The sequence below is a fragment of the Amyelois transitella genome, chromosome 22 (assembly GCF_032362555.1).
Source record: "Amyelois transitella isolate CPQ chromosome 22, ilAmyTran1.1, whole genome shotgun sequence".
Taxonomy (NCBI): Eukaryota; Metazoa; Arthropoda; class Insecta; order Lepidoptera; family Pyralidae; genus Amyelois; species Amyelois transitella.
The window spans coordinates 7,310,708-7,338,089 of NC_083525.1; the positions used below are offsets into that span (position 1 = coordinate 7,310,708).

At 35.6% G+C, this 27,382-nt stretch overlaps 1 protein-coding gene across 3 annotated transcripts; it reads right to left on the bottom strand.

Annotated features, from left to right (window-relative positions):
- Window positions 1-730: 730 nt before the first annotated feature.
- Window positions 731-27,285, bottom strand: LOC106130029 (ceramide synthase 5). 3 transcript variants are annotated; one of them, XM_013328783.2, is made up of 9 exons: window positions 26,936-27,285; window positions 25,695-25,815; window positions 23,086-23,103; window positions 7,187-7,408; window positions 6,093-6,314; window positions 5,441-5,559; window positions 4,659-4,803; window positions 3,342-3,436; window positions 731-2,966 (listed from the first exon to the last, which is right to left on the bottom strand). In XM_013328783.2, the coding sequence occupies exons 1-9, from the start codon at window positions 27,112-27,114 to the stop codon at window positions 2,957-2,959; spliced, it is 1,131 nt and encodes a 376-aa protein (XP_013184237.1). In that variant the 5' UTR covers window positions 27,115-27,285; the 3' UTR covers window positions 731-2,956. The 3 variants fall into 3 exon arrangements, with proteins under 3 accessions (XP_013184237.1, XP_013184238.1, XP_060806587.1); XM_013328784.2 differs by lacking the exon at window positions 23,086-23,103 and having other exon boundaries at window positions 26,936-27,284; XM_060950604.1 differs by lacking the exon at window positions 731-2,966 and having other exon boundaries at window positions 3,338-3,436.
- Between the last annotated feature and the right edge of the window lie 97 nt (window positions 27,286-27,382).

Consider the following 27,382-nt stretch of genomic DNA (forward strand, 5'->3'; position numbering starts at 1 on the left):
GTTAGTATCTCGTAACACAAGTTTCACACATACTTCGAGGCTAACTCAATCTGTGTAATTTGTCCCGTTTATATTTAAAATAAAAAATATTTAGCTGTTACCTTTGAATATTTTAATATGGGTCAGTCAGTTAAGATATGAGACTAATAGACGACTAACAGTCTTAAATGATTCCAGTTTTCCTTAAAAGACTGCCTCTTTCATCACTAGTTACGTATTAAGAATGTCATGACACCTTCACTTTCTAAATTTGATGTCATTATCTTACACGCAATTAATTTTGACACCTAAAACTTTTAGATCGTGACATTAAGGCATTGCAATTGGAAGCTTATTAATTGTATCATCAAAGAATTACATTTAGTCACAATTATGATTTAACTAGTCAAATGATACTAAATCGTATTAAGATTTAATCAATTATTAAATTAGATATTAAATCTATTAAGTCAAATTAAATTAATTCTATTAAGATTTCCTAAAACGATTTGAAATATATAGGCTAAGCCTGTAAATTTTGGAATTACTTTTGGTATGGAATGATCTTAAGATTTTTTTTAATTACGTATATTTTGTGAAGGAATTACCTGATTAAAGCAATGGTATTGGATATGGCAAAAAGTCAAAAAAGGTGATACATTATTTATTTAAACAAAAAATTATATCACTTCAATACTCCAATTAAAAATTGGTATGCTTTTTCATAAAGTTCACCATACAACTAACAGTGAGAAGCACCAAAATCTGGCCCCGAAAACTCAGCAATAATTAAAAAAATAATAACAATTCTCGATATAATCTCTTCTTTTTAACGAAAATACTGAATGTTTTACTTTATTTAAAAGTACTTTCAGTTAATTTAAAAGACATTCACATATAATTTTTTTTCTATTTTTATTCTTGATTTTTTTAAGAAGAACATTAAAAAGCGATAATGAATTTTGACCACTAGATCAATAAATAAACAAACTCTATATTGCAACAAGACAAAAGACATCTGAACAATGCATGAGGCACAGACAATAGCAAAGAAACATAACCTTCTCATCATACAAAACTTGACCAGAGGTTTTCATTTTAACTGTTGTCTAAAGTTAACAAAATTAAGCCTCCAGAAAAAAAATTATTACCATTTCGAATATCGAAAACTTGTTTATTAATTCTTTACGCTTTATCTTTTAAACCAATATTCTTGACACTGCAGGCACATTATTAGTAAGATAATAAGAAGAACATAAATATTCATTAAGGTTGAAGCCTAAACAAATGCACTGTTCCCGTGGGATATGCGATGTAGGCTTACGAGGCCGCAGGCAAAAACTTGTCCAATATGTATATGTAGGATATGTTTTTAAATAATTTAACTTTAAAATTTATAATTTTTATTTTAGTTATTTAATTTTATTTATTATAGACGAAGATAGGAAAAGTTAAATTATTTATTAATCTACGATAAGTATTAAAGGTCACAGTAGCATTCCACAACCAAAATAAAAATTGGTAATACCGTAGTGTACAAAAGTAAAAATAGTGATAATATTTGAAAATTGGTATAACATAAAATTTACTTAAAAGGAGATTTTAAAGCTCCTTAGAATAAAAAAGCTGTGAATGTAATTCGAACCTTATAAATCAATTATTATTAATGTTAGTCAAATAAGATATCTTTAGAAAGATAATAAATATCACTTATAACCTTCCAAAGAATTTCTTTTTGTGACAAATACCTAAACACATAAGTAATAAGTATTAAATATACTCAAAACATAACCCCGGACTCCAAAGCATGGGTAAGGAAGTGACCGGGAAGATGTTTAAATGAAAAATCAATAAAATGAAAATATGATTAGCATTAAAGTCTTTAGTATTCTAGCCTTACCCGATGGAATCCAATTCACCTTCAGTCCACCTTTGTAACTAATATTTGATAATCAGTTACCAATATGGAATTTCTTGCTTGACAACTTGACAGTTACGAGAAGTGAATCACCAATTATACTTCACTTCACAAAACTTCACGAAATCACTTCTCGTCACAATTTGGTGGTGAACATGTAACACAAATTTGTGATATCATTGTAACATTTCACTCAATTTTCACAACACAATGTGTTCTCTGCCTCGATGTGGTTTCAATAAGGTGGTGGGAATATGATGTGATGATGTGTGATGCATTTACAATAATTTCAGTGGTTTCCAGCAGGAAATAACTTTAAATTCATACAAAAGTTTGTACAAGATGGTCCTTCGAGCCGGATACGTCGAAAGAAAAGTTATCTGCACGTTGCCTTTGTTTGATTACAATGGTTTCCAGAAAGAAACAACTATTAATTTTCACTCCAATTCAACAATTTAACATGGTCCTTCAAGGCGGATACGAAGAACGGATTTTTAGCGCTCATTTTATTGTCTCATTAAGAAACAATCTCATGAAAATTTTGACGTCTTTCTGATTAGCGTTATTAGAATCTGTGGCTCATTTTTCAATAATATTGCACTCCTCTTAATCGTGCGATGCTAGCCTCTTTTATATCAACTTGTTATAATATATATTTATTATTACTTACTCGTTAATTTTTACACAAATTTTGTTTGCTCTGCGGCGCTTTTTTATTGCAAAATATACTTATTCATTCATATTTGTCATTGTTTGCAATATAAGGTAGATATGAATTAGCAATTTTCTTTCAGAAAGCTCCTCTCTAATTATAGATATAAAATTTTACTTAGATTTTGCATCGAAGTTTAAACTTTTGTGGTTTCTCCGTTAAGGTACATTTTTTAAATTAAGTACGATCTTATTACTAAGCGTTAAGGCTTAATTTTCTTTGAAAAGGCATTTCATCAAGTGTTCTAACTTTCAGAGCACCCGCTTTGTCACGGCAGTGATAAATATAGGCTATCCTTGTCAGGCGCAGTAAAGCTGTAGTTGTGCGAGCGAGATGGAATCCGGATCCTATGTTTCCCTGAAAATTATAAATTGTTTTTCGTATTTGTTTCAAATTTTTTATAAGTAAATTAAAATTAATGAAATTAATTTTGTGTACTCGAAAGTAAAGATAAAATATTGTGTTTTTTATTGACATGAATATTTTCAAAGACAACTGGACCGATTTGACGATAATTAGTACAGAAATAGACAAAATAGATAAAGCTCTCACGGGATCGAATCCGCAAGAATTTTTGTTTGTAAAGAGTAAACTCAAAAACTAATGGGCATATTTTGACGAAATTGGACACAGAAATAGAACGGGCTTTGAAAAGTAACTTTTTTTTTTCGAAAATACCCATATAGCTAGGCCCCGCGGGAAAAGTTAAGTAAGTAATAATATTAGTCTCACTTCTTATTGTTGAGTCGATTCGGCGTATTGTGGTTGGACTGCGAGTGGGAACTGTCGCTCAGTTCCGAACTGGAACTCCTGATGTCGCCTTCCATCTATAATAATAACATACATACATATAATTACGTCTATATTCCTTGCGGGGTAGATAGTGCCACAGTCTTGAAAAGACTGATAGGCCACAATCAGCTGTATGGCTTAATGATAGAATTGAGATTCAAATAGGTTGCTAGCCCATCGCCTTATAGAATCCCAAGTTTAAAAGCCTAGACTTAGTCGCCTTTAACGACATCCATGGGAAAGAGATGAAGTTGTCCTATAATTTTTTTCGATTGGTGCCTGAAACCACACGGCACATTTTTATTTTTTAAACATAATCTAAATATAAAGAAGAGAACACTGAATGCTTTTATGATAAATCAACGCATAGGATCTAGTAATTTAAAATTTTGCATGTAGATTCCTCATGTAGTCTAGGTTTGCAAAGTCATTATTTCTGCGGAATCTGAAATAAGCTAGGTTTTCTTTTGAGGCGGAAGATGTCGCGGGCGTACTCAAGAACATACGTATGACCTATTAACAATAAATGTGGACACTGAGGAGAAAGTTTAAGTATGCAGCGAACATCGATATCAAATTTCATAGTTCAAAAAATTATTAATTTTTATGGGATAGTTCATATCACATAATAATTATCATATCTTTTGGTTTTTGAACTATGGTTGACGTTAAATAAATTACTTCAGACTCTCACCTCCACATTAAATACAGGCAGAGTATAATCCACAGAGAAGATCATCAATACAAAGTATAAAGAAAAGACGCTTCCTGTGTGTGTATGTATGTACGCTTTGATGCAGTTTTTTTAATAGATAGAGTGATTCAAGAGGATATTTAAATATTTGTAGACATGCAGGTCGCTAGTCGGTAATAACTACATAATGGCCTCTTAAATGCTTGTGCATTTTTGACACGGTATTGACATAATTTGTACAGTGTGTACATATATTATTTTATCTTTATTTATTTGACGAAATATTCGTATTGAATTGTTAAGTTTTACATTCATTCATGTTTTTTAATGTAGACAATGTGCATTCGTCCACGATTTAGATTTAAGAGATCTACATTTATAAATTGACGTCCGGTGAAAACGCTGCAGTTTAGTTGGTTCCGCCGCTTCTTCTACACATGCGCTTTGGAAGCGGTAGTAGTTATAATTAGATTTAAGTGATATGACGTCAATAAGTGATACCTCCTTGTATCCAATTTTGAAAATAAATCAATTCTTTCTAATAATCGGCATTAGACTCTCACCTGGCCGCTAGTGATGGTTTTGTACGCCACTTGCAAGATGAGCCACGTCCACACTAAATGCAGACAGAGTAGAAGGCACAGGAGTGAGTTGAAGATGTAGTACGCGGCGAACATCGGTAGAAGCGACGGGGCGCGGATCAGAGTGCTGGAATAAAAAAATAGTTATGTAACTACATTAGTTTCATTGCTAACCAATGCTGTTACAGTTGCCTGAATCTGAACCTTCACATTCAGGCAAGTGGATGTGTGACCATGATCCAATATGTGTTGTGTTTCTCTGCAAAGGTTGAGGCGGTGATGCGAGAGTCGCTTCGTGTAAAAACCTGACTTACGAAATTACAAATTTATATACATTAGACCAAAAGGTAACTTATCAATAAAAGCGATCTCTTCCAGATAATTTTTGAAGTATAGATATAGATATTATGAAGAATTTCTTTAGAGCATCGGTGGTCGAACCGATGAGGTTAAAAGTCGTAATGCGCATAAAGGCTCAGGTTCAAATCCCACTTCGGCATGTACAAATGACTATTCGAAATTATGTACTTACATTAGTTTCAATACTAACCCATGCTTTTACGTTGAGGGAAAACACTGAGAGGAAACCTGCACATTCAGGCAATTGGATGGTGTAACCATGATCGATCCAATACGGATTACCTGCAAAGGTTGCGGAGGTCAGACGGGAATCGCACTCCGAGCTTCTCTCTAGAGTTTTAGAAATGCAACCGCGACTAAAGTCAAGAGGAAGAAGATTATAAAGAATTTTTCGTAACAATTACCTCCACAGAATGTAGAAGGGGTATATTCCTAAACGCGTGATTATCCACAGCACTGTGAACACTGCGAACAGCGCGTCGCATAGTTTCTGGTAGTTCGCGTACTTTGCTGCTTTTGCCGCCTGGAACAGTCGAAAATTTAATTAAATCCAATTGGGAGAGAAAAATTTATAAACGCGTGTACCGTGTGATTTCCGGCACTTTGAAATAGAATCACTCCATATCTTCCCACGGATGTCGTAGAAACGACTAAGGGATATGACTAAGGGATAGGCTAAGAAACTTGGGATTCTTCTTATAAGCGATTGGCTAGCAACCACTCACTATGTGAATCTCTATTCCATGAACATGGTCTTTCAGTTTTTTTTCAAGACTACCCCGCAAGGGATATAGAAGTACATAAGTAGATTCAAGATTATTTATTTGTAAAACATGTATTGCAGATGAAGAAGCATATTGTTGTGACTGAACATGTTTGGCCATACGGCATACAAAATATATTATTTATTAAGTATATCCCTAAGTCGCCTTTTACTACATTCATGGGAAACATACCAAGTGATTCTATTCTAAAATGCAGGGGACCACACGTCACAAACAATAGGAAAAGGTAACAATACATATTATACATAGAAACAATACTCGTATACACCACCTCCAAAGCTATATCGGCGCAATCATGCGACAACAACACCAAGGTTCCGATTCTGTGCATGTTGCACACCCAACTGAAGGAGAGCAAGGCGATGGCAGCGATGTGGTGCACGAACATCTGCCAGAAGTCTTTGCGGCGCACGTCCCAGAACTGGGATATGGTCAGGGACCAGTAGAACGCCGAGGAGATCATGTAGTACCACCACACGTCGTTGGTGACGCCCTGGATGATTGAAATAGTAAATCATCATCATCAATCATATAGTCATGTCTATATGCCTTGCGACAGAGCCAACAGTTTTGAAAAGATTGACAGGCTACGTTCAGCTGTTTGGCTTAACGATAGAATTGAGATTCATATAGTGGCTGCTAGCCCATCGCCTAAAAGAGGAATCCATAGTTTATTAGCTTGTGCCTTAGTCGCCTTTTACGACATCCATGGGACGAGATAGAGTGGTCCTATTCTTTTTTTTATTGGCGCCGGGAACCACACACAAAAAATATATAAATTTAAATAAATTTATATGAATATGTACGGGAAAAATTACACAGAATGAGTAACGATTTATATCAATGTAAATCGACTGACGATCGGCTGGCACGAATGAAACACACCAAGCCTAAATAGCACCATTAAAAAGCAATTGAGTTAAATTAGATACTACATATTAAATTGGAATTAAATATGGGTTTCAATCTGTTGATGAATTCAAGTAGACTGGCTGGCTATTGATTATTAACTGTTTCTTTTCGTGTCAGTAGGGAACATACTTCTTATAATCAAATACAATTATAACTAGAATTTGTCAAACGACTTTTACTTGAAAATACTATTTATAAATTTAGGACGTGGGTAAATGAAAGGAATACGGTATCATCAGAAACTCTAATTTAAGTGCCTGTAAGTGGCATGGTCATAGAACACTTAGCGTCTGAACCTATTATCTAAGAAGAGAAAAAGTGCGCCGTGCTCACCCTAAAATTCAGAATTTAACTAGAAAAAATCTATGTTCGCTAAAATTTGGGTCCAGCCCAGAAAAATCCCTCCTGGCAAATATAGTAGCTGAATGAATGCTAATAACGATTACTACTTACATGATGCGGGTAACCGATATAGCAATGGTCTATATCCCAGAGCCACACCTTGTCCCACAATATGAACAATCCGTACGAGAAACTGTACAAATAGAAGAGGCATCTCCAAGCGTTCTCGCAGAACTTCACTAGAGTTGAAGGCTTATCTTGACTGCGACGGTGGCGCCACCAGCGCTCCACTTGTCGCTCACTCAGGTCTAACTGCTTCGCTAGGGCTGTTATCTGAAAAACAATAATTTGATAATGTTCAAGAATAAAGTAAGAAAGTTTTAAAATAAAATTCATAGTGTTAGTGAAATTATATGAGGATAGAAGTTCTAAAGTTTATGAACAATATCTACAGTAATAATGTAACCTATAAATATGAGGATATAAATATAAATAAATATATACGGGACAAATTACACTGATTGAATTAGCCTCGAAGTAAGTTCTAGACTTGTGTTACGAGATACTAACTCAACGATACTATATTTTATAATAAATACTTATATAGATAAACATCCAAGACCCAGGCCAATCAGAAAATGTTCTTTTCTCATCATGCCCTGGCCGGGATTCGAACCCGGGACCTCCGATGCCACAGACAAGCGTACTACCGCTGCGCCACAGAGGCCGTCAATATACGATCATCGATTCTTCAGAACTTATATACAATATCACGATATAAGTTCTGAAGTTTATAAATAAATCTATAGTGTCAGTAATAGTATATTAAATTAAGTAGCACATAAGTTATCTAATCTATCTATTCCAAAACCACATATCAGAGTAATTATTCCTATGAGTGAAATAAGCAACTGAGTTTACTCGTGTTTAATTTGTGTAGGTATTTGTAAAGAAAGAACACCATATATACATGAAATAAACAAATGCAATTTATTAGCTGCAATGTGATTTTTGTGATAAACTACAAAACAGATCTAATTAATGCTAAATTGATAAAATAAATACAATAACTATACTGTAGTAAAAATGCGTTAGTTGGAGTTACCAAGAACTCATAAAACATTGTTATTAAGATACATTGTAAATTTATTAACAAAAAATGCCTTTTTTTAAATTGTTTTTTACTAATGCTTTTACTACTGCACTAATTAAGAAGACAATTTATCTCCATAAAAATTTGTCCTTTGCTGGTCCGACCACCATCAATTTTTATACAGATATCTTTTTCTTCTTCCGTAACTGGTTACGAACCTATAGTTTCGTAACCGGCTGAAGAGTTGCATCCCTCGTAACGGATTCGAATAGACCATATTTATAAGGATTTTTATGATTTTTTTTTTCTTAATTAATAAAAACATATAATAACTTAAGTAGAACTACGAGTATAATATATTTCTAATTTCATCATTAAAACAACCAGTTAAATATAACTTTCGAGTCGTGTGACTATTTGCTCTTTATACTGAAGAATGAAAACGGGATATGTGTGTTTTAGTTAAAAAACAAAATGAAAACAGAAGTGGTTAAAACAGGGAAACGTATTTAGATAATCGCGTAAATGTTCGTCCCACATCGGTGATATAGCTTATGAAGCTTATTGATAACACATATTTTGTATCATATTATCTGTGTGACTCATACGTTAGTCATGTTGATGAAATGATTAAAATAATCATGCAAACTATTATTAAATATTTTGGTGATTCAGAAATATTGATAACTGATCCCTAGTCAACAATTATTCATTAGGTTAGACTAAGAATAAAAAGATAATATACGTAAAAAATAAATATTTGACAAGCAAAAGTTAAAGGGCCCAAGAGTGACCCTTGAGGTGCTCTACAAGTTAAACCAAAAGACAGGAGAACAAAATGTTAGCAGGTCAGTATCTACACCTTGGTAATGGTATTTGGATATGTATAGAAATAAAATGGGACCACTCCATCTCTTTCCCTTGGATCTCGTAAAAGGCCAGTAAGGGATATGCATATATACTTGGGATTCCTCTTTTAGGCGATGAGCAAGCAACCTGTCACTATAATATGAATTTCAATTCCATCATTGAGCCAAACGGCTGAGTGTGGCCTTTCAGTCTCTTGGTGACTATTAGCTCTGTCTACCCCGCAAGAGTATACCCGCATAGACGTGATTATATATTATGTTTTATATATGTTACATATAAGAATGCAAATTGAATTAACAGTACTGATGTTAGGTATATAAATCATGTAAAAGTCTTTATTGATTTTTACTGATATTTTTTTCGGTTTCAGGCATCGCAAATATGGAAAATGTTAAAAGTTCATGAGTGCTCCTTACACATATACCATAAAAGAGGAAAATTATTAATAATTTCATAGGTCTAGATAAAAAAGGTTAAACTGACGTTCATTACTAAGAAAAACTATCTACCAATGTAAGCAGACATTACAATCACTCGAAACACCTTCCAAAATCTACCGTAACATTATTTCGAAAATGGCAATTGTGTGATAATGACGTAATTCTAAAATAGGTCATCTGAACTTAGGCTCAAGGTCTATTTTCGCGTTAGACGATAATTATGTTCCTCAATGAACGCTGATTGTCTTAAATGCCCGTTGTGATTGTTCTGACAGCATGTACCAAGGGTATGTATACAACAAATGTTAAGAATTTAGGACGGGGTCACATTAACGGAGGCGCCATTACGCCTTAATTTAAATCTCACAGAGGCTTCTAATATTTCATCTGGTCTACTGACAGATGAAGAAAATGTACGGAGACAGATCTCAATTCTATCATTAAGCCAAACAGCTGAACGTGGCCATTCAGTCAGTAATGATAGAATTGAGATTCAAATAGTGACAGGTTGCTAGCCCATCGCCTAAAAGAAGGATCCCAAGTTTGTAAGCCTATCTCTTAGTCGCCTTTTACGATATCCATGGGAAAGAGATGAAGAGGTCCTTAGTTTTTTAAACAACCTTCAAGAGTTCGTTTAATTAGGATCTAAATTTATTTATTCTATTCTGGGGGGTTTCCAACACCCGTCTGGAAGTCACCTTACAATTGTAAATATCCTTGCTTTGTTTTTCTAATGAATTCAATATTGAAATATCATGGGATTTATAATTCCGTTTGGTTATGAATAGTAATATTTGCATTTGACATTTGGCGACCATGTCTTTTGTCAAAAAACAGTTAAAAGCTGCCGGCAACTTGAAATATGTTTTGGAAAGGATGGTCTGAACTGAACAAGCACAAATGACTGATATGCAAGTGCTTGGAATATTATGTCTGTTAATTTGTATGGCTCTGTGAATGAATAAATAAATAAAAAAAATATATGTTGCAAATAAAAATCTCTATAATCCACACTAACAATAAAAATAAAAGATGTTTTTATTCAAATCACTAGATACATAGTATAAAACAAAGTCGCTATTTTAGTCTGTTTGTCTGTATGCTTAAATCTTTAAAATTACACGCAACGGATTTTGATGCGGTTTTTTGTAACAGGTAGAGTGATTCAAGAGGAAGGAGGAATTTTATGTATAATTTTTTCCGAATTTTGCACCCGTGCGAAGCCGGGGCGGGTCGCTAGTATATAATAAACTCATAAATTACTGGAAATATTCTCACGAAATTTGGCACAGATAAATGTAGAATAGGCATTTCTGTGTAACATAGGCTATGTATTTTCTGGAATTACCCACGGGAGCGAAGACCCGTGCAAAAGCTACTATTAAAATAGAGGCATGCAAATAAAACGAAATGATTTAACCGCCTGTTTATAGCATGTGGTATTAAAACTTAAATGATTGTAAAAAGTAATATGCGATAGCAATGAAACATCTGCTGACTAACGGTGACTTAACGCGATAGCTAAGGCTCTTTTAATCTTACTAATATACTAATGAGTAATAATAATAAAAAAAATGCGCCATGTGACTTTCGGTAGAGAACAATAGAACCAATCCCAATCATTCCATGGTCGTGAAAAATCAATATTATTCCTGTCGCAGCATCGATTCAAAAAAGGATTAATGGAATCATTACCTTAAATTTTTATTTGTTTGTTATTTCGTTTAGCTTTAAACAGTTAATTCTACCTTTTCATTATGTTGTTTTGTAAGTAACTCGTAGGTACATAACAGTTTCTCCTCCTCCTCTCCTACTCCTCACTCACCGTAGTAGAATTAAACAACAATTTCACGATAATCTCGACTCTACACATGATCTTAATGGAACAATATCCCTGAATCAACATGTAAGTACATAGTTCTATAAAAAGGCCTTGAGTAAGACTTAACACTACTAGTGTTGTCATATTATGTTGTCGCTGTTATATAAAAGGTGAAAAGAAACGTGAATTATACTGAACATTTTCATGACTGTTGTCGCATTGGAATTATTAGATCACAAATCACGACATGGTTAATTACAATCCATTAAATGTAATAATGCTGGAAAGAATGAGCGGATGAATAACTTTTGTAAAAAGAGAACCGCCTTCCATCGATATTCTCCTTTTTCGAAGTCGGTTTAATTTCTAAAACCTTCACCGAAATGTAACAAACACTTTCCAGAAAACCGCATCGAAATCGGTGTTGCGAAACGCGAAATAATCGCAGACAAACATACTTACATACAAACATACAAGTTAAACTGAGAACCCAACTTTTTTTTTACGGCGGCGGTTAAAAATACTCTTCAAGCAACCGCCTAGAAATGCATTTTTGATGTGATATAGATTTCCAAGTTTGTGTTATTGTTGGCTGCTGTGCTGTTTGGCGCCATCATATTCTATTACGCGTTAATGGCATGGTATATATTGATAGCGCTATAAATAAAATCAAACCGCCGACCGAAGAAGTGGGCGGTTAATGATACATCCATTTTACAAGTACAGGTATTAATAGAATCAGGAATTACGATAAAGAGGTGTTGGTAAGAGGTACGAGTGATGTATGTACGTACATACATACATATAGTCACGTCTATATCCCTTGCGGGGTAGACAGAGTCAACAGTCTTGAAAAGACTGTTAGGCCACGTTCAGCTTTTTGGTATGGTTCCCGGTTGAATCCTAAGCTGGTTGACTTAGCAAATATGCCAAAGGAGTAGGTAAGGAAACGTTGGAGTGGGAAGGCCAAGACTACCTTGATTAAATCGGAGACGTTCTGGCCACAAGGTCAGGTCAAGAGTACCTGAAACCGACGAGCTTACGTGAAGTGGATTATGAATGTGGACGAAGCTAATAAAATATTGAAGCATGCAGAGATCGTGGCAAATGGAAAGATGTAGTCTCTGCCTTGCCTAACCCTCCGGGAAAGAGGGTTAATTATATGTATGTATCATTGGCGGTGTGTCTGAAGCACCAGAGCACGTGGTCTTCTAAGTAGTCTAGCTTTTACGAGATTGCTGGTTTTTACACAAAGAGACTATGGTCTGACGTTCACAACGCCACAGCTAGATCTGAGAGGTTGACACGCGCGACAAAGTTTTAATAGCGCGCTGTCCCGTCATAATAAAAAGCGATAGTTTATCGCGTGATAAAAATGGCGCCAAGCGTGCCATACTAAGCTAGCCCCGCAGAATCAAGCCTAGATTAGGTTTATCGTTGTTGGAGATAAGCTTATATTTTAGACATAAGTCAACTTTTTGGGGACGACAATGGAAATATTTCGACTAGTCCTTTATCTTTCCAAAACAAATCTGAAGATGCCGGCAGTTTTTAACTGTTTCCTGGCAAAAGAAAAAGCCGCCAAAAAAAAATGAAATGTAAAAATTACTATTCATAACCAAACGGAATTATAAATCCCATGATATTTCAATATTGAATTCATTATAAAAACAAAGCAAGGATATTTACATACAATTGTAAGGTGACGTCCAGATGGGTGGTGGAAATCTCCCAGTGTAATATTCATAATAGAATAAATAATTTTCGATCATAATTAAACGAACTCTTGAAGGTTGTTTTAGAAACTAAGGTTTTCAACATAAAATATGTAATCACAATTGTATTTTATACCATGTTTACGTCAATGGAGCTCGTGTAGCGGGAGCTATGATTTGGCTCGACCGCCACACCAAAGGGAAGATCTTCCGCCAGGCTAGGTGTGATGCCTGGGGAACCACGGCTCTGACGGTGTTGATTCGGAGGTTTTATAGGTATGCTCCAATCCGAGAAATCTTTGCTTGCGCGATTTAAACTTTTCGCTGTTTTGGTTGATTGATTGTGACTTGTGATGTCACGACAATCGTGCTGTACGAAATCACTTCATATGCATTAGTACTATAGAAATTTATTATGAAAATATTTAATCAAATCTACTAAAGAAACTTGCCGTGTGGTTCCCGGCACTAAAAATAGGATCACTCCATCTCTTTCCTATGGATGTCGTAAAAGGCTACTTAGTAATAGGCTAATAAACTTGGGATTCTTCTTATAGGCGATGGACTAGCAACCTGTCAGTATTTGAATCCCAATTACGAGTAAATCATGAAGTAAAGACGTGGCCTTTCGGTTTTTCGAGACTTTTAGCTCTGTCTACCCCGTAAGAGATAAAGATGTGATTACATGGGATAGGTAGACGGAAGTATTTATTCGCTTTGTTGAATCGGGAATGCTATCCGTGCCGGAAACCACATGACTCACGAGATATTAAGCAGCATTATCGTAACTTTGATTTTGTTATCTTACATTAAAACTGGCTGAAGTCTAGAACCTGACGATAATAAAACGCCATTGCTATGCGCACTTATCGTCGAATTTTAATCCTGAGATTACGGCTTCACTCTATGCCATAGATAATTTTGTTGGGTGTTACAAAAGTATGACAAATGGTTTCGTCGCAAAGGGGGTGTGATATGATGTGCAAGTAACTATACGATTTTATAAGAATATGTACAGTACATACGTCTATTACGAGACATAGCAGAAACCTACTAATGCATTTTTCTTCGAGAAATCTAAAAACTATAGGACAACGGCATTGACGACGACACATTTACTTCTAAACTTCTTAATTCTATGGTATGGCGTATATGCTGGCGAAACATAAAATATTACAGCTTTTCAAACACATCACATACATACATAAATATGGTCACGTCTATATCCCTTGCGGGGTAGACAGAGCCAACAGTCTTGAAAAGACTGAATAGCCACGTTCAGCTATTTGGCTTAATGATAGATCTGAGATTAAAATAGTTACAGGTTGCTAGCCTAAAAAAGAATTCCAAGTTTGTAAGCCTATCTCTTAGTCGCCTTTTACGACATCCATGGGAAAGAGACGGAGTGGTCCTATTCTTTTTTGTATTGGTGCCGGGAACCACACGGCACTGTATTGGTGCCGGGAACCACACGGCATGGAAGATAATATAAAAATTAAATGATAGATTTCCATTTGGTACAAAGGTCATGCACACGAAGGTCGGAGTATTGAACCATGTAAACGTTTTTCTTTTTTTAATTTCTACGACAGAAGCGTTTTATCGTTAACCAAGGTCTGCCATTTAACGGTTACATCTAAAATCCATTGATTTTCAATTTAGACACTTTTCACGGTCAGAATCATTCGAAAAAAGAAAAAAAATTTGTTAAAAAGGTAGGTAGTCATAATGTGAAATTTTAATGAGTTTTTTATGAAGAGGTGGTAAATAAATAGGTATGGAAATTAATTTTTTGTTACATTAGGTATAGTATAAATGACAGGGTCCGGAGGTTCGGGTATTATATTATGTTGCAACATGTACCTACAAAATTTTATCAATATCAATTCAATGGTTATTGCGTAAAATATATAAAAAAACTGCTATGCAAATATTATTGCCTACATAAAGTGCAAAAAAAATTGCGATAATACAAAGAAATATTACTTTCACAATAATTTCCAAAAAAAAAATGGAGTTTCAATGAATTTTTTTACTTAATTATAATACCTACATTTAGAAGGGGTGAGCCAAAGTGATCATGGCTGGATGTCGCAAAAGATGATATGCGAGATATTAAGAGAGAGAGTTGCCGTGTGGTTCCCGGCACCATTACAAAAAGAATAGGACCACTCCATCTCTTTTCCACGGATGTCGTAAAAGGCGACTAAGGGATAGGCTTGTAAACTTGGGATTCCTCTTGTAGGCGATGGGCTAGCAACCTGTCACTATTTGAATCTCAATTCTATCACAAAGCCAAACAGCTGAGCGTGGCCTATCAGTCTTTTCAAGACTGGTGGCTCTGACTACCCCGCTAGGGATATAGACGTGATCATATGTATGTATGTATGTATGTATATTAACTGAAATCCGAGGGCGCCGAAAATCTGACCAAATGGAGGGAGAAGAGTCGGAAGACGGACCCTGGGCCCCGAAACACTTCTGTGGAGGGTGCAACCGGGAACACGCAGAGATTAGAGAAAGAATATATTCAGAACAGAACCAAACTACACATATTGAGTTAGCCTCGAAGTAAGTTCGAGACATGTGTTACGAGATACTAACTCAACGATACTATATTTTATAATAAATACTTATATACATAGATAAAAGATAAATATCCAAGACCCAGGGCAATCAGAAAAAGTTCATTTCTCATCATGCCCTGGCCGGGATTCGAACCCGGGACCTCCGGTGTTACAGACAAGCGTACTACCGCTGCGACACAGAGACATTATACATTCAATTCTATCCTATTAATTTTTATTAATACGAAAGTTTGTTTGTTATGAAATTTAGTATGTAGGTAGATAGTTGAAAACCAAGAATAACACATAGGCTACTTTTTTATTCCGGAGTTCAAGGATATATAGACAAATACGCGGACGAAGTCGCGGGCGGCTTTATTGACTTATAATTTTGTATGGGAATGGAAACTAAAGCTTACGATGACAGCCTTAATAGCCATTAATTTAACTGGAATAATTTTATTCATTCATAAGGGTATTGATTTAATGACTGTGACGCATTTTAATAGTAGTAATCATAGCCAATTGATGCCCGCATATTAACTCCGTCCGCTATGAAATGATTTACAAAATTGATTGATCAAATCCCTTCGATACATCATATGATTTTTATAACCCATTTATTGATTTTAATGCTCGTTTAAATAAAAAAAAATCTAAGAGACGAGATTTCGGCATAAAAGAGACATACATACATACATACAAATGGTCACGTCTATATCCCTTGCGGGGTAGACAGAGCCAACAGTCTTGAAAAGACTGAATGGCCACGTTCAGCTATTTAGGTTAATGATAGAATTGAGAATCGCAAGTTTGTAAGCCTATCCCTTAGTCGCCTTTTACGACATCCATGGGACAGAGATGGAGTGGTCCTAGGTATTCTTTTTTCATAGGTGCCGGGAACCACACGGCACTTAAAAGAGACACTTCATGTTATCGTGTAGATGCTGTAGGAGACGACTAAAGACCATTCATGCAAGGCAAGCGAGAAATGTGCAGAGGGTAGCGATGCGTGCAGTGATGTTATTTAGAAGTCATACGGCCAAAATTAAATCTTTACAAAATGGCTTACTTATTTTAAACTTTTCATACACATTCACAGATAGTGGTCTTACTCGATAAAGAGATTCAAATGCCACGTTTAGTTGGACTCGATTACAGAATAAAATATTCAAGGAAATGCTAGCCTGTCGACACCCAAAATTATCGCCTTCCCTTGATTGATCTTTACAATTCGAAAGGGAAGAGAATCACATTAAGATTTTTATACCTGGATAGTAAGATGGTTCAGGAAGCATCGACATTTGTGCGTTTGTGATTTACCAAGGCAAACTTTTAAATAAATCGTGGGCCTACTGGAAGAGATTTCCCTAGAAATAAGTAGTGCCCTTGTACTGAATTTCTCTTCATTTTAAGTTTTATTCTTATTTTTCTTGATGTACATAAATATATAAATTAAAAAAAAAAACTTTTACTTAAGTATAAAAAATATTTTTTTTCTAAGTATCAGTCACTGCGCTTGTACCTATGTGTAACAAATAAATATTATTGGTTGATAAGACATAAATATCTCGTTTGCATTTTGACCATGGCAGTATTGAATCACTCAATTATCTGAAATCGCAGATTACTCCATGACAGATAACTAAAGATGTTCAAGGTTATTTCTTTTGCATTTTAAACCGGAGATAAAAAAAATAATCACGCATTAAGCACATGAAAGGTTAAATTTCGCCACATGATATGAAAAAGTAAATAATTATTTTTAGGGTTCCCTTAAAATTTTACAAGTTCGTCGGTGTTATCATATAAGCTTAGATTATTGGTAGATAGTAGAAAGCTGACGAATGATATTATGACATAATATACCTGTTTTACCTGAAATTAAAACAGTTATTATATGCGGTAACCTTATTCGAGACCTATAGAGTGAGATAGCAACACCTTCGTGCTCTTTCAACAGCCCCAAAGTGCCCTCCTCCACCCACTTCCGGTCACCTATCTCGTTCTTTCGGAGTGGAGGGGGGGCCTCGCTTGCCAGTGCGCGCAGGAGCGCTGTCTCCTCACATTGCATCTCACTAAAGTATGTTAAAATAAGCCAGCAGGCAGAATTTAAACTATAGGTCTCGAATAAGGTTACCGCATATAATAACTGTTTTAATTTCAGGTAAAACAGGTATATTATATGCTAAGAACCGTTATTCGAGACCTATAGAGTGAGATGTGTTTGTTATCGCCTGGTGGCAAGCGAAAAATAATAAGCCAATGTGTGATGAAGGTCAGTATGGAATAGTCATTGAAATATGCAATGGCAATAAAAAGAAGACATCTGCTAATCAGTTTTGTTTTATATATTCTTCTTATAGAAAATATACCTAATCAATGGTATTTGCTGCGACAAATAATGAATGAAATATATTTATGTATGTATTTTTCTTTAAATGTATAGAATTCTTATAAGCAAGAATTGAAAACAAAAAATTAAATAAAAGTTAAAGTTATTTTCCAGTTAGTAATATGATAATATAAAAGTCATAAAATCAGGTTATAAAGCATCAAAATACTTTGACAAGTTGAACCCATTCTGGGGTTCACGTATCTCTTTTGAATAATAACACGCAAAGGTATTAGGAACACGCCAGTTCCCCTTTTGCATTATCTCATCAATATTACAATTGTCCATCCAGTTTAACGAGGCTGAAGCACTGCGCGTACTCCCTGGACTAGCTTCAACTCCCGCCGAGCGAAGAATCCTCTTGACCCAGCCTCCAATCATAGTCCGAGAGGCAGCCTTAATATTTCCATTACATGAAATGAACAGTTCAGTCATTTCTTCAGTACGCCTTGCTCGAGAAATTTCTATCAGTCTTTTTACATGAAAAACAGGACAAATATTGTAATTCTCAGTTTGTTTGAGACGCCATGAAGACTGCCTGTGCACATAATTGTCAGTCTTAGAGCCGAATACTGGGTGAAACACAATAACATCAGAATGATCTTCATAATGCTGTTCATCAATATGTAACAGGGTTAAATCATGTACTCTTCGACTAGATGCAAGCAAAAGTATCAAAGCTGTGCGCTGAGATAATACAAATAATGAATTTAGATCAGGGGAGTGTGTAATTAACCATTCAATTACAATTCTGGGATCCCAGATTGCTGGTTTACTTTGCTTTTTGTCAGCATTAGCGACTGAAATAGCCTTAAGAATACGCTTCACAATAACATTTGCGCTAAGTGGTTCTTGTCTAGGAACAGACAGTGTAGAAATACAGGATTTATGAACTAAAATGGTTTTATATGACAAATTCAAGCGTATATGCAAATGTGCTAAGTATCTAGCTAGCTGGGCTCCGTTGGGTTGTAGGCTGTTAATATTATTAGCCCTACACCAAACTTCCCATTTGGACCAGACAGACTGGTACATTTTGTTTGTTGATGCTCTCAAGCTAGTGTTAAGCAATTGAATTTCGTCATGAGACCAACCTGTCAGTTGATTGCTCCACCCTTCACCAACCAAGCCTCGAGACAGATCTCGGCCACACGAGGCGGTGGGAGCCGAGTCCGTGTATCCGTCAGCCTGTGCTGTAGATCGGTGATAGTGAACGGCGCTCGCACAGCCCTTCTCTTGAGATCCGGACGCCAATATACTTTGTGCCAACGCGGGGCTATTATGATGTACATTCCCTTCGCCTGGTTCATATGTGCTAGGACCCGGGGAACAAGATGGGGGGGGGGGGTGGAAACACCCAAGCAAGTTGAAAGTTCCATTTTCTGCTGAACGCGTCGTGAAATATTGCGCTCGAGTCTTCGTAATTGCGCGATGCGTAACAAGCAAGCACGTGTGCGTTTGCGGAAGCGAATAAATCGATTTGTGGTCGACCGTAGCGGTTGAACACTTCGTGGCAAGCTTCTGGGTTGAGAGTCCATTCGCCGCGTGACTTCTTTCTGGATAGTAAGTCCGCTTCTATGTTGAATTGACCGGGAATATGATGTGGGATTATCTGTATGTTGTTCTCGTCCATTATGTTGAACAACAGTTGCGTCAATTTGAACAGGTTTGTGGATCGTAGGCCTCCTTCGTTTTTTATGTAACTGATCACGCTTTTGTTGTCCGATTGTAATAGAATCGTGGTGTTTCGGAGGTACGATAGAAACATCTTCAATGTCTGTATGACAGCTGACATTTCTATCAGATTGCTGTGCCAACTTATCTGACTGTTTTGCCAGACACCACTTACATTTTTCCCATCTAGCACAGCCCCCCAACCTGAGCCGGAGGCATCGGTTGTCAAAAAATGTGCAACCCTCTGGCAGTGAATAGGAGTGCCTGATTCTACTGCAGTTAACCACCATTTCAGTTCGTCTTGAACTGAAATTTCTAATGGCCACTTTGTTTGTGGCTGAATTTTCGAAAGTCGTATGCTGGCCTTCTGTATGGGGCGGCAGTGAAGACGACCTCTGGGCACGACGAACGCTGCAAAGTTTAGCATGCCTAGTACCCTCTGGGAATCTTTGAAATTCCATTGATTGGTGTCTAACAAATAAAGTATTTTGTTTTTGATTTTCGACACTTTGTCCTTGGGTAGGTACTTGGAATTCTGGCTGAGATTCCATGTTACACCTAGGTAGTTTATACATTTGGTCGGGACGAGCACAGATTTCTTGTAATTGATCGTCCATCCGAGCAGGGTCAGTAATCGAACAGCTTCTGCAGCATGCTCTATCAAAATTTCTCGGTTTTGATGGACTATCAGATAGTCGTCGAGATAGACTATGAGCCTTAAGCCTCTTTCGCGCAAGAGCTGGGCTACCCAGTTGGATACAGTCGAGAATACTTTGGGTGCTGATGACAGCCCGAAGGGGAGACTGGTCATCTGAAGGAGCTCGATGTTTCCTGAATCCGTTTCGTATAGAACTCTCAGATACCGTTGATCGGCTTCGGCGACCGCCAGGTGAAAGTATGCCTGAGATAAATCGATCTTCACGGTCCAGTCTCCTTCTTGTAAGAAGTCTGGAATCCTCTGAACGTTTATAAGGCGAAATTTGAATTGTGCTAGGTAATCGTTTAGCTTTTTCAAGTTGAAGATAGGCCGATCGCTCGAGTCTGCCTTCTTTACGAGAAACATCGGACAGACAAAACTGGGTGTATTTGGAGCTGGTACCAAAACCTTTTGTCTTTTTAAATCTGAAATCTGTTTTGTCATTGCAGCACTGTTGGGTGTCTGAAATTTTCTTAACATGTTTGGTGCCATTAATGGGGGTAGAACTAAAAAGGGGATTCGATAACTCGATATTACTTTTATGATGTAATCTGGAGCGTTGAAATGACGCCAAACATGAATAAAATCTTTCAAACGCCCACCGTAAAAGTTGTCTTGTATATAGTCATTTACGAAAATTACTGTACCGACGGTTTGAATTCTCAGTTGATTTCTTAGTGTTGGTACTGTGCTTCGAATTCGTCCCACTTTTATTCGCCTTGCTGTTTTGATATTTACCGGTCTTTGTCGATAAACCGCGATAACCAGTCGAAGTTGAGGGTACATTATCAAGATTTTGCTCCTGTCTATTGAACGATCTCTGCGATCGTTTGTTTTGAGAATAATCTGTTCTATTCCGTATAGACATTATTGGCTCTTCTGCAGAGCGTTTGTTTGACACAAAAATTTTATTAGTACCCCCAACTTTCTGCAAAAAGGAGCTTAACATATCTGGATTAAATAATTGTGAGTTTGTGGGAGGTATCTTTCTAATGTCTCCTTTTATAAAACGATCTTTAATGCCTGAAAGAACACTGTCGCGTCGCTTTTGTATGACGTCAGCACGCCTCCCACAAACTAATTGTAAAATATCTTCGGACACTTTTACATAGGCCGATTTGTCAGAAAAAAGGGAATTTATTTTATCAAATAACGTATTTGCATCTAAGTTACAACCGGGTAATGATGACCATTGTATGAGCTCTTGTAGATTATTTTTTAAGTTCTCATTTTGCTGGATAAGTGCATGAGTCATGGCGCCCAATGACCTATCTAATGACTTTAGCCAGCTAGAATTAGGATCAAAGTATCGAACCTCAGTGTTAACATCAATCTCGTAAAAACCAGGTTTTGCCAAATAATTTTTCTCGGTTTCTACGTATCGAACGCGATCCCACTCGTTCGTATTAAAGTGATGCAGTTTATTAAGAAGATTTAATCGGTTCTCTAATGCATTTTCTACGTTAGGTTCTTTGAGATTAGTGTTAACGTTAAATTCGAAAGTTTTACTTGGTCGCGGTTTGTTGACGAGGGGCTCGTCGGCAAAAAGAGAACTTTTTAAATTGTCGGTAGGATGAATTGAAATGTTAGAGTCTGAATCACTGATAGACCTACGTTGTTTTTTGGCAAAAGTAGAATCGGTCTGCCTAATATAATTCAATATATCACTTACTTGAGATGTTAATATGTCTAACCTGCGATCCCCACCGCTATGTGTTCTTTTACGACCGCGTGTTCGCGCCTTATGGCGGGAACGTAGCCGTGATTTATTAATTTATTTTTTCGAACAGCAACGCTGTTTTACTTATGGGGTGTTGCTTCGACGAAAGTCGATGCCAATGTGAGGAGACAGCGCTCCTGCGCGCACTGGCAAGCGAGGCTCCCCCTCCACTCCGAAAGAACGAGATAGGTGACCGGAAGTGGGTGGAGGGGGGCACTTTGGGGCTGTTGAAAGAGCACGAAGGTGTTGCTATCTCACTCTATAGGTCTCGAATAACGGTTCTTAGCATATAATGACATTATAAAACAAAATTATAATTATAAAAAAAAATAGTATGTTGATAAAATATAAATCTAATAATTTCTAAATCATATATTACAGCTAGCCAGCTACATCCACTCTTAAAATTTATAATGAAGCAAAAATAAAGGCGATTTTTAATTTAAAAAGCATTTTTTTTTGGTTTTTATGCCAATATTGGAATGAACTAAAGAGTTGCCTACAAATTCCTACAAGCGGCCATATTCTAAAATCAACGTGGTAAAAATTTAAACAAAGGTGCGTTCAGACTATAACACATTTTCTTTCGGCATACGCTTTTGAAATAAGAACTCCCTGTTACTCGTTGCCCAATGCACGATAACTACGCTAATCTTGACATTACAGATTAGACCGATGACTGAGAATTATCATTTACAACACTTAACGTCAATAAAACGTGAAAATGAATTATTCGACCTAAATTCTAGGGTTTCAAAAGCAAATCCATATTTGTGTATTTTATGAGGTTTAAATGCATCTTAAAACAGAGATTACAGGCGTCGCGTTCTAATTCAGCTAACTATAAAGGATTTAATTACCTTCTTTTCTTTAAAAAATTTGAATTACTTTGAAAGTTATTGTTTACTCAAAAAAGGCTAACTACAGAGAAAAATACTACTCAATAATGGATTTGAATGTCATGAGCGTGTAATCTATATTTCGATGTCTACAACTAAGTTATATCATGCAAGTTACCTTCTCCTTCAAAAAGAACTGAAAAGAAAGGAAGCACAGTTAAAGGTCTGTCAAGCTTGAAGGTTAAACAATTAAACATATACACATCGGAACAATATTAAATAATTTGAAATTCGAACGTGTTTCACAACTATGCAAGAGGCGTTTTGTTAAAAAAGTGATTCCGTTATGAACTGCGCCCTTAGATTTTAACATGTTCGATTTTCAAAATCGGCAATACACTTCACATTATGCATAAACATTGCCAACACCAGATATTGATACAGATTCATAGCGAGCGTTCTACATAAAGCCAACCAATCACAGCGAACTATTCATTTTAAGTGTAACTTGGATTGGTTAATATCTGCACGTCTTCGCGAGGTAATACACTTATAAGCAGGTTTCTTCTAAAATAGGGATTTATTTTTATTTTTATGTTTTTTTTTTTGTATTTGCTGCTATAACTCGTCATATACACTTGAGTGTAGTGCAGTCTCAAAACTTCTTTGCTAACTACCATCTTAATTTTGCATCCAACGATCCTGGCAAGGAAGATTATAATGCTCTACAACTCTTTAACCGCTCGACCATCGACGCTCAATCTATCATTAATATCCAAGTATACATATACATACCTACATTCTTTCTCACTAATAGCGTTAAATGTGAATTTAACTCTATAGGTTACATACATACATACATATGATCACGACTTTATCCCATATGGGGTAGACAGAGCCAACAGTCTTGAAAAGACTGATAGGCCACGTTCAGCTGTTTGGCTTAATGATAGAATTGAGATTCAAATAGTTACGGGTTGCTAGCCCATCGCCTAAAAGAAGAATCCCAAGTTTATAAGCCTATCCGTTAGTCGCCTTTTACGGCATCCATGGGAACGAGATGGAGTGGTCCTATTCTTTTTTTATTGGTGCCGGGAACCACACGGCACCTATAGGTTACAAATCGATACAAAATTCTCCCCCTAGTAAGTAATATATACTTTTAACAAAAGCTTTCACTGTATTGAAAGTGTGAACCTCTGTTGATAACCCAAAGGTCATTCACCTTTACATAGTTATCTAATGTATCGTAACAAATTGATAGTGGCAATTCTCGTATCACCCCGTAAGTTAAAAGGTGAATGTTTGATTTAAAAAGACTAAGTTTTGCCTGCGTCCTTATTTTCATGGGAATTCCGAAAATATAAGCAAATATTTTCTGCTCCAAACTTTAACAAATTCCGTGGACTAATTATTGACGGATAGATTTTTAATTTCAGCCTTTGCTTTTTATGAAGATTGTATTTTATATTTCAATTCAAATAGTCGGCCCTACATATTGCAACATGAAAACAAATCACAATTGTAGTAAAAAACCATAAGTAATACGTTGCACTGGGAATCGAACCCAGTATATAATATAGTAGTATCCTATCTACCATGGCAACAATAAGGCTATTATGCCATGACGATCGGCATGGTGCCGTAGTTAACTGAATATTATAATCTGTAAAAAAACAAACTGCACGCACGTAAAGCTGGCAATTCACGTTAAGTTATGGCGTTGAATGTGCTCTTGCCCAAAAAATGTGACCGACATTCATTAATTTGCTGCCCCAGTAGTACGACACGCGCGGGCGAGCAACGCCGTTTTTATAGCGCGAAAATCTATCGCTGTTTCATTATGACCTAAAACGGGACAGCGACAGATTTTCGCGCGATAAAAACTGCGTTGCGCGCGCGGCGTTAGAGTTTAAATATGCGTGCTACGATGGCTGGAACTGAACTGAACTAGGATCATGCCATTTTTAGGGTGCGGTGGGATGCCATGCGATTTTTTCCTTAAACATTGTTGTTTTGAAAAATATATCTTCCTACTTGTTCTCTTTTCCAACTTCAAACTGTCGCACCCTTACAACACACGCAAATTTTAAATTTGTATCATGACCACTGACACTGACGGTCCAAAAGACGAAAGTACATAGTATTAACGTTAAAATGTGCATTTAATCAACAATTTGTAACATCGATTGTAATAAAAATTAAAATAAATAAATCGCAACTTAAATTTCGAATGACGAAACGTGAATGTCGAGCTTTAGCGCACATTGCGGTCTCGGTGCTTGCGCACTCAACTAAAGCTATTTGGTTGCACTTACTGAGAACGAGACAGATGAACAACCTGTCTCGCCGGTTTTGGGTGACTCATCAATTCAAAAATAGAACCCTTGAAGTGCAAGCTTACGCACGCACGCGCCGTGGATATTGAAATTTGAAAATCGGTGACGTCACAAGGTCTTAGAAACCATCCAATTTGGCATAGATTGAAGTTATCGTATAAAATATTTGGGGAAAAAAATACACTACAAAAATATCTGATTACCACTTTTGAGCTCAGAATTTTTTTGTTACTTAAGCTGGAGTTTCTTGTTACTTTAGTTAGAATTTATTGTGACTTTATTATCTTATAATAAGAATGTTGTTTGCAAAACAATGTTGAAGATATGGGGCACATTAAGAGTTACATTTATAAGTGGAGCATGGTCTCTTCTTTTTCTGTCAATAAAATCTTTTCAAATAAAAAAAATATTTCAATAGTATATGTATAAAAATATAAAGAATTCTTACCTGTTTATGTTTTATCTTTGATGACTTCTGATATGCAGCCTCAAGCTGGGGGATGTTGGAGGCTTTCTTTGGTCTTGTATTCTTAATACCTAATGATTTACCAAAAGGGGCGAACCAGTAACTGAAAAGATGAATAATTTATTTTACATATTTTCTCTTTGAAAATTTTAAGAGGAATGATTTTTTTTCTTAATAAGAGGCTTAAAACACAGTAAGTAATTTAAAGTAAGGCCTCTTTTTTAATTTAATTTTTTCAACTTATTTTTCTCAAATTTTAAGTTAAGAAAATTGATTATTTTAAAGTTAATGTTAACAAATAAACTTATTTTAGAGACTACACACATATATTTTTAAACAATTTTATGCATGAATTTAAATTCCAAAAGAGACTGTTCATTAAGTTAGTTTTTTTTTCATTATTTAGTTAGTAAGGTAGAAAATAAATTAAGATATATTTTTACTCCCTGAGTTCCTCAATAGAATTTATTTTTCTAAGGACTTTCATAAAAATTTAATACTTATTATACTACTTATCATTATTTTATTACTATGACAATTATAATTACTTATTTTACCAGTTGCTTTAACAAATCAGAAACATCAAAAAGCAATACAACCAATGCCATAACTTAACAAATAAAAAAAGAATTTGTGTGTTCAAATTTTTCAAATTTATTATTTTTTTACCACATTTATGTTACAATAGCACCTTAAAATATTTTGTAATTAAAAATCTTAGCAATGCTAAATTTTTTAAATCAATTACTATTACTTAGGAACTGTTTTATGATCAATATGGTATTTATTGAGCACACAGTCTGCAGCCACAAGTAATTAGAACTCATTAGACTGTAAAATACTTCAAGAACTAGAACACACAATATAACTGTACTTTTGCCATATAATGTTCACACAATGACTGGCATTAATTAGGCATTATTTTTAAAAAATAATGTTAGCTTTATATAAATATAAATTAAATACAAAAATTGAAATAGTTATGGTACTTTATAATTTTCATAGGTAATATTGTATAGGTACCTTAGTGCAGTACTTAAAATAGATGTAAAATTTTGTTTTTTTCAATTTATATATTTCAGGGTTGACATAATTCATGGAACTTATTGTTAAATATATTTTTCGTGGATAAAAACTACAGAATAAATTTAAGTTATTGTAAATTTATTTTTTTGTATACTCATGGAAATCTAAGTGCAGAAGTTGGAATAAAATTTACTTACTTTTCTAATACACGTCTTAGGAGTATCAGCAGTAAAGCTAGTGGTAAAGGGTACAGAAGGTGCCTGTAGTCAGTATAAACCACGGCTTTATCAGGTCCAGGAGCTATATCTTCCCAAGTTGTATTTGGCGGCAACCACACATTCTCATTCCAAAACACCTCCAACATGGATCGTAACATTGTCAACACTTATAATTAAATTATCCGCGCGTTTCTATCACTACTCTACTCAATTACTTCATCAATAAACACACCCAAAAAACTAACGGGGAAAAGATAGTCCGAACCGAACTCTGAAAGTTGGTTGACGGCCAGATGCCAAGCACTGACAGGTAAACTGATTGTTTGTTGATTGACAGACAGAAAGCCATCGAGATGTTGACAGCGATCTGGCAATTGACACCTGTCACTTATCTGTCACTGACAATGAAAAGGAAGATGGCATAAA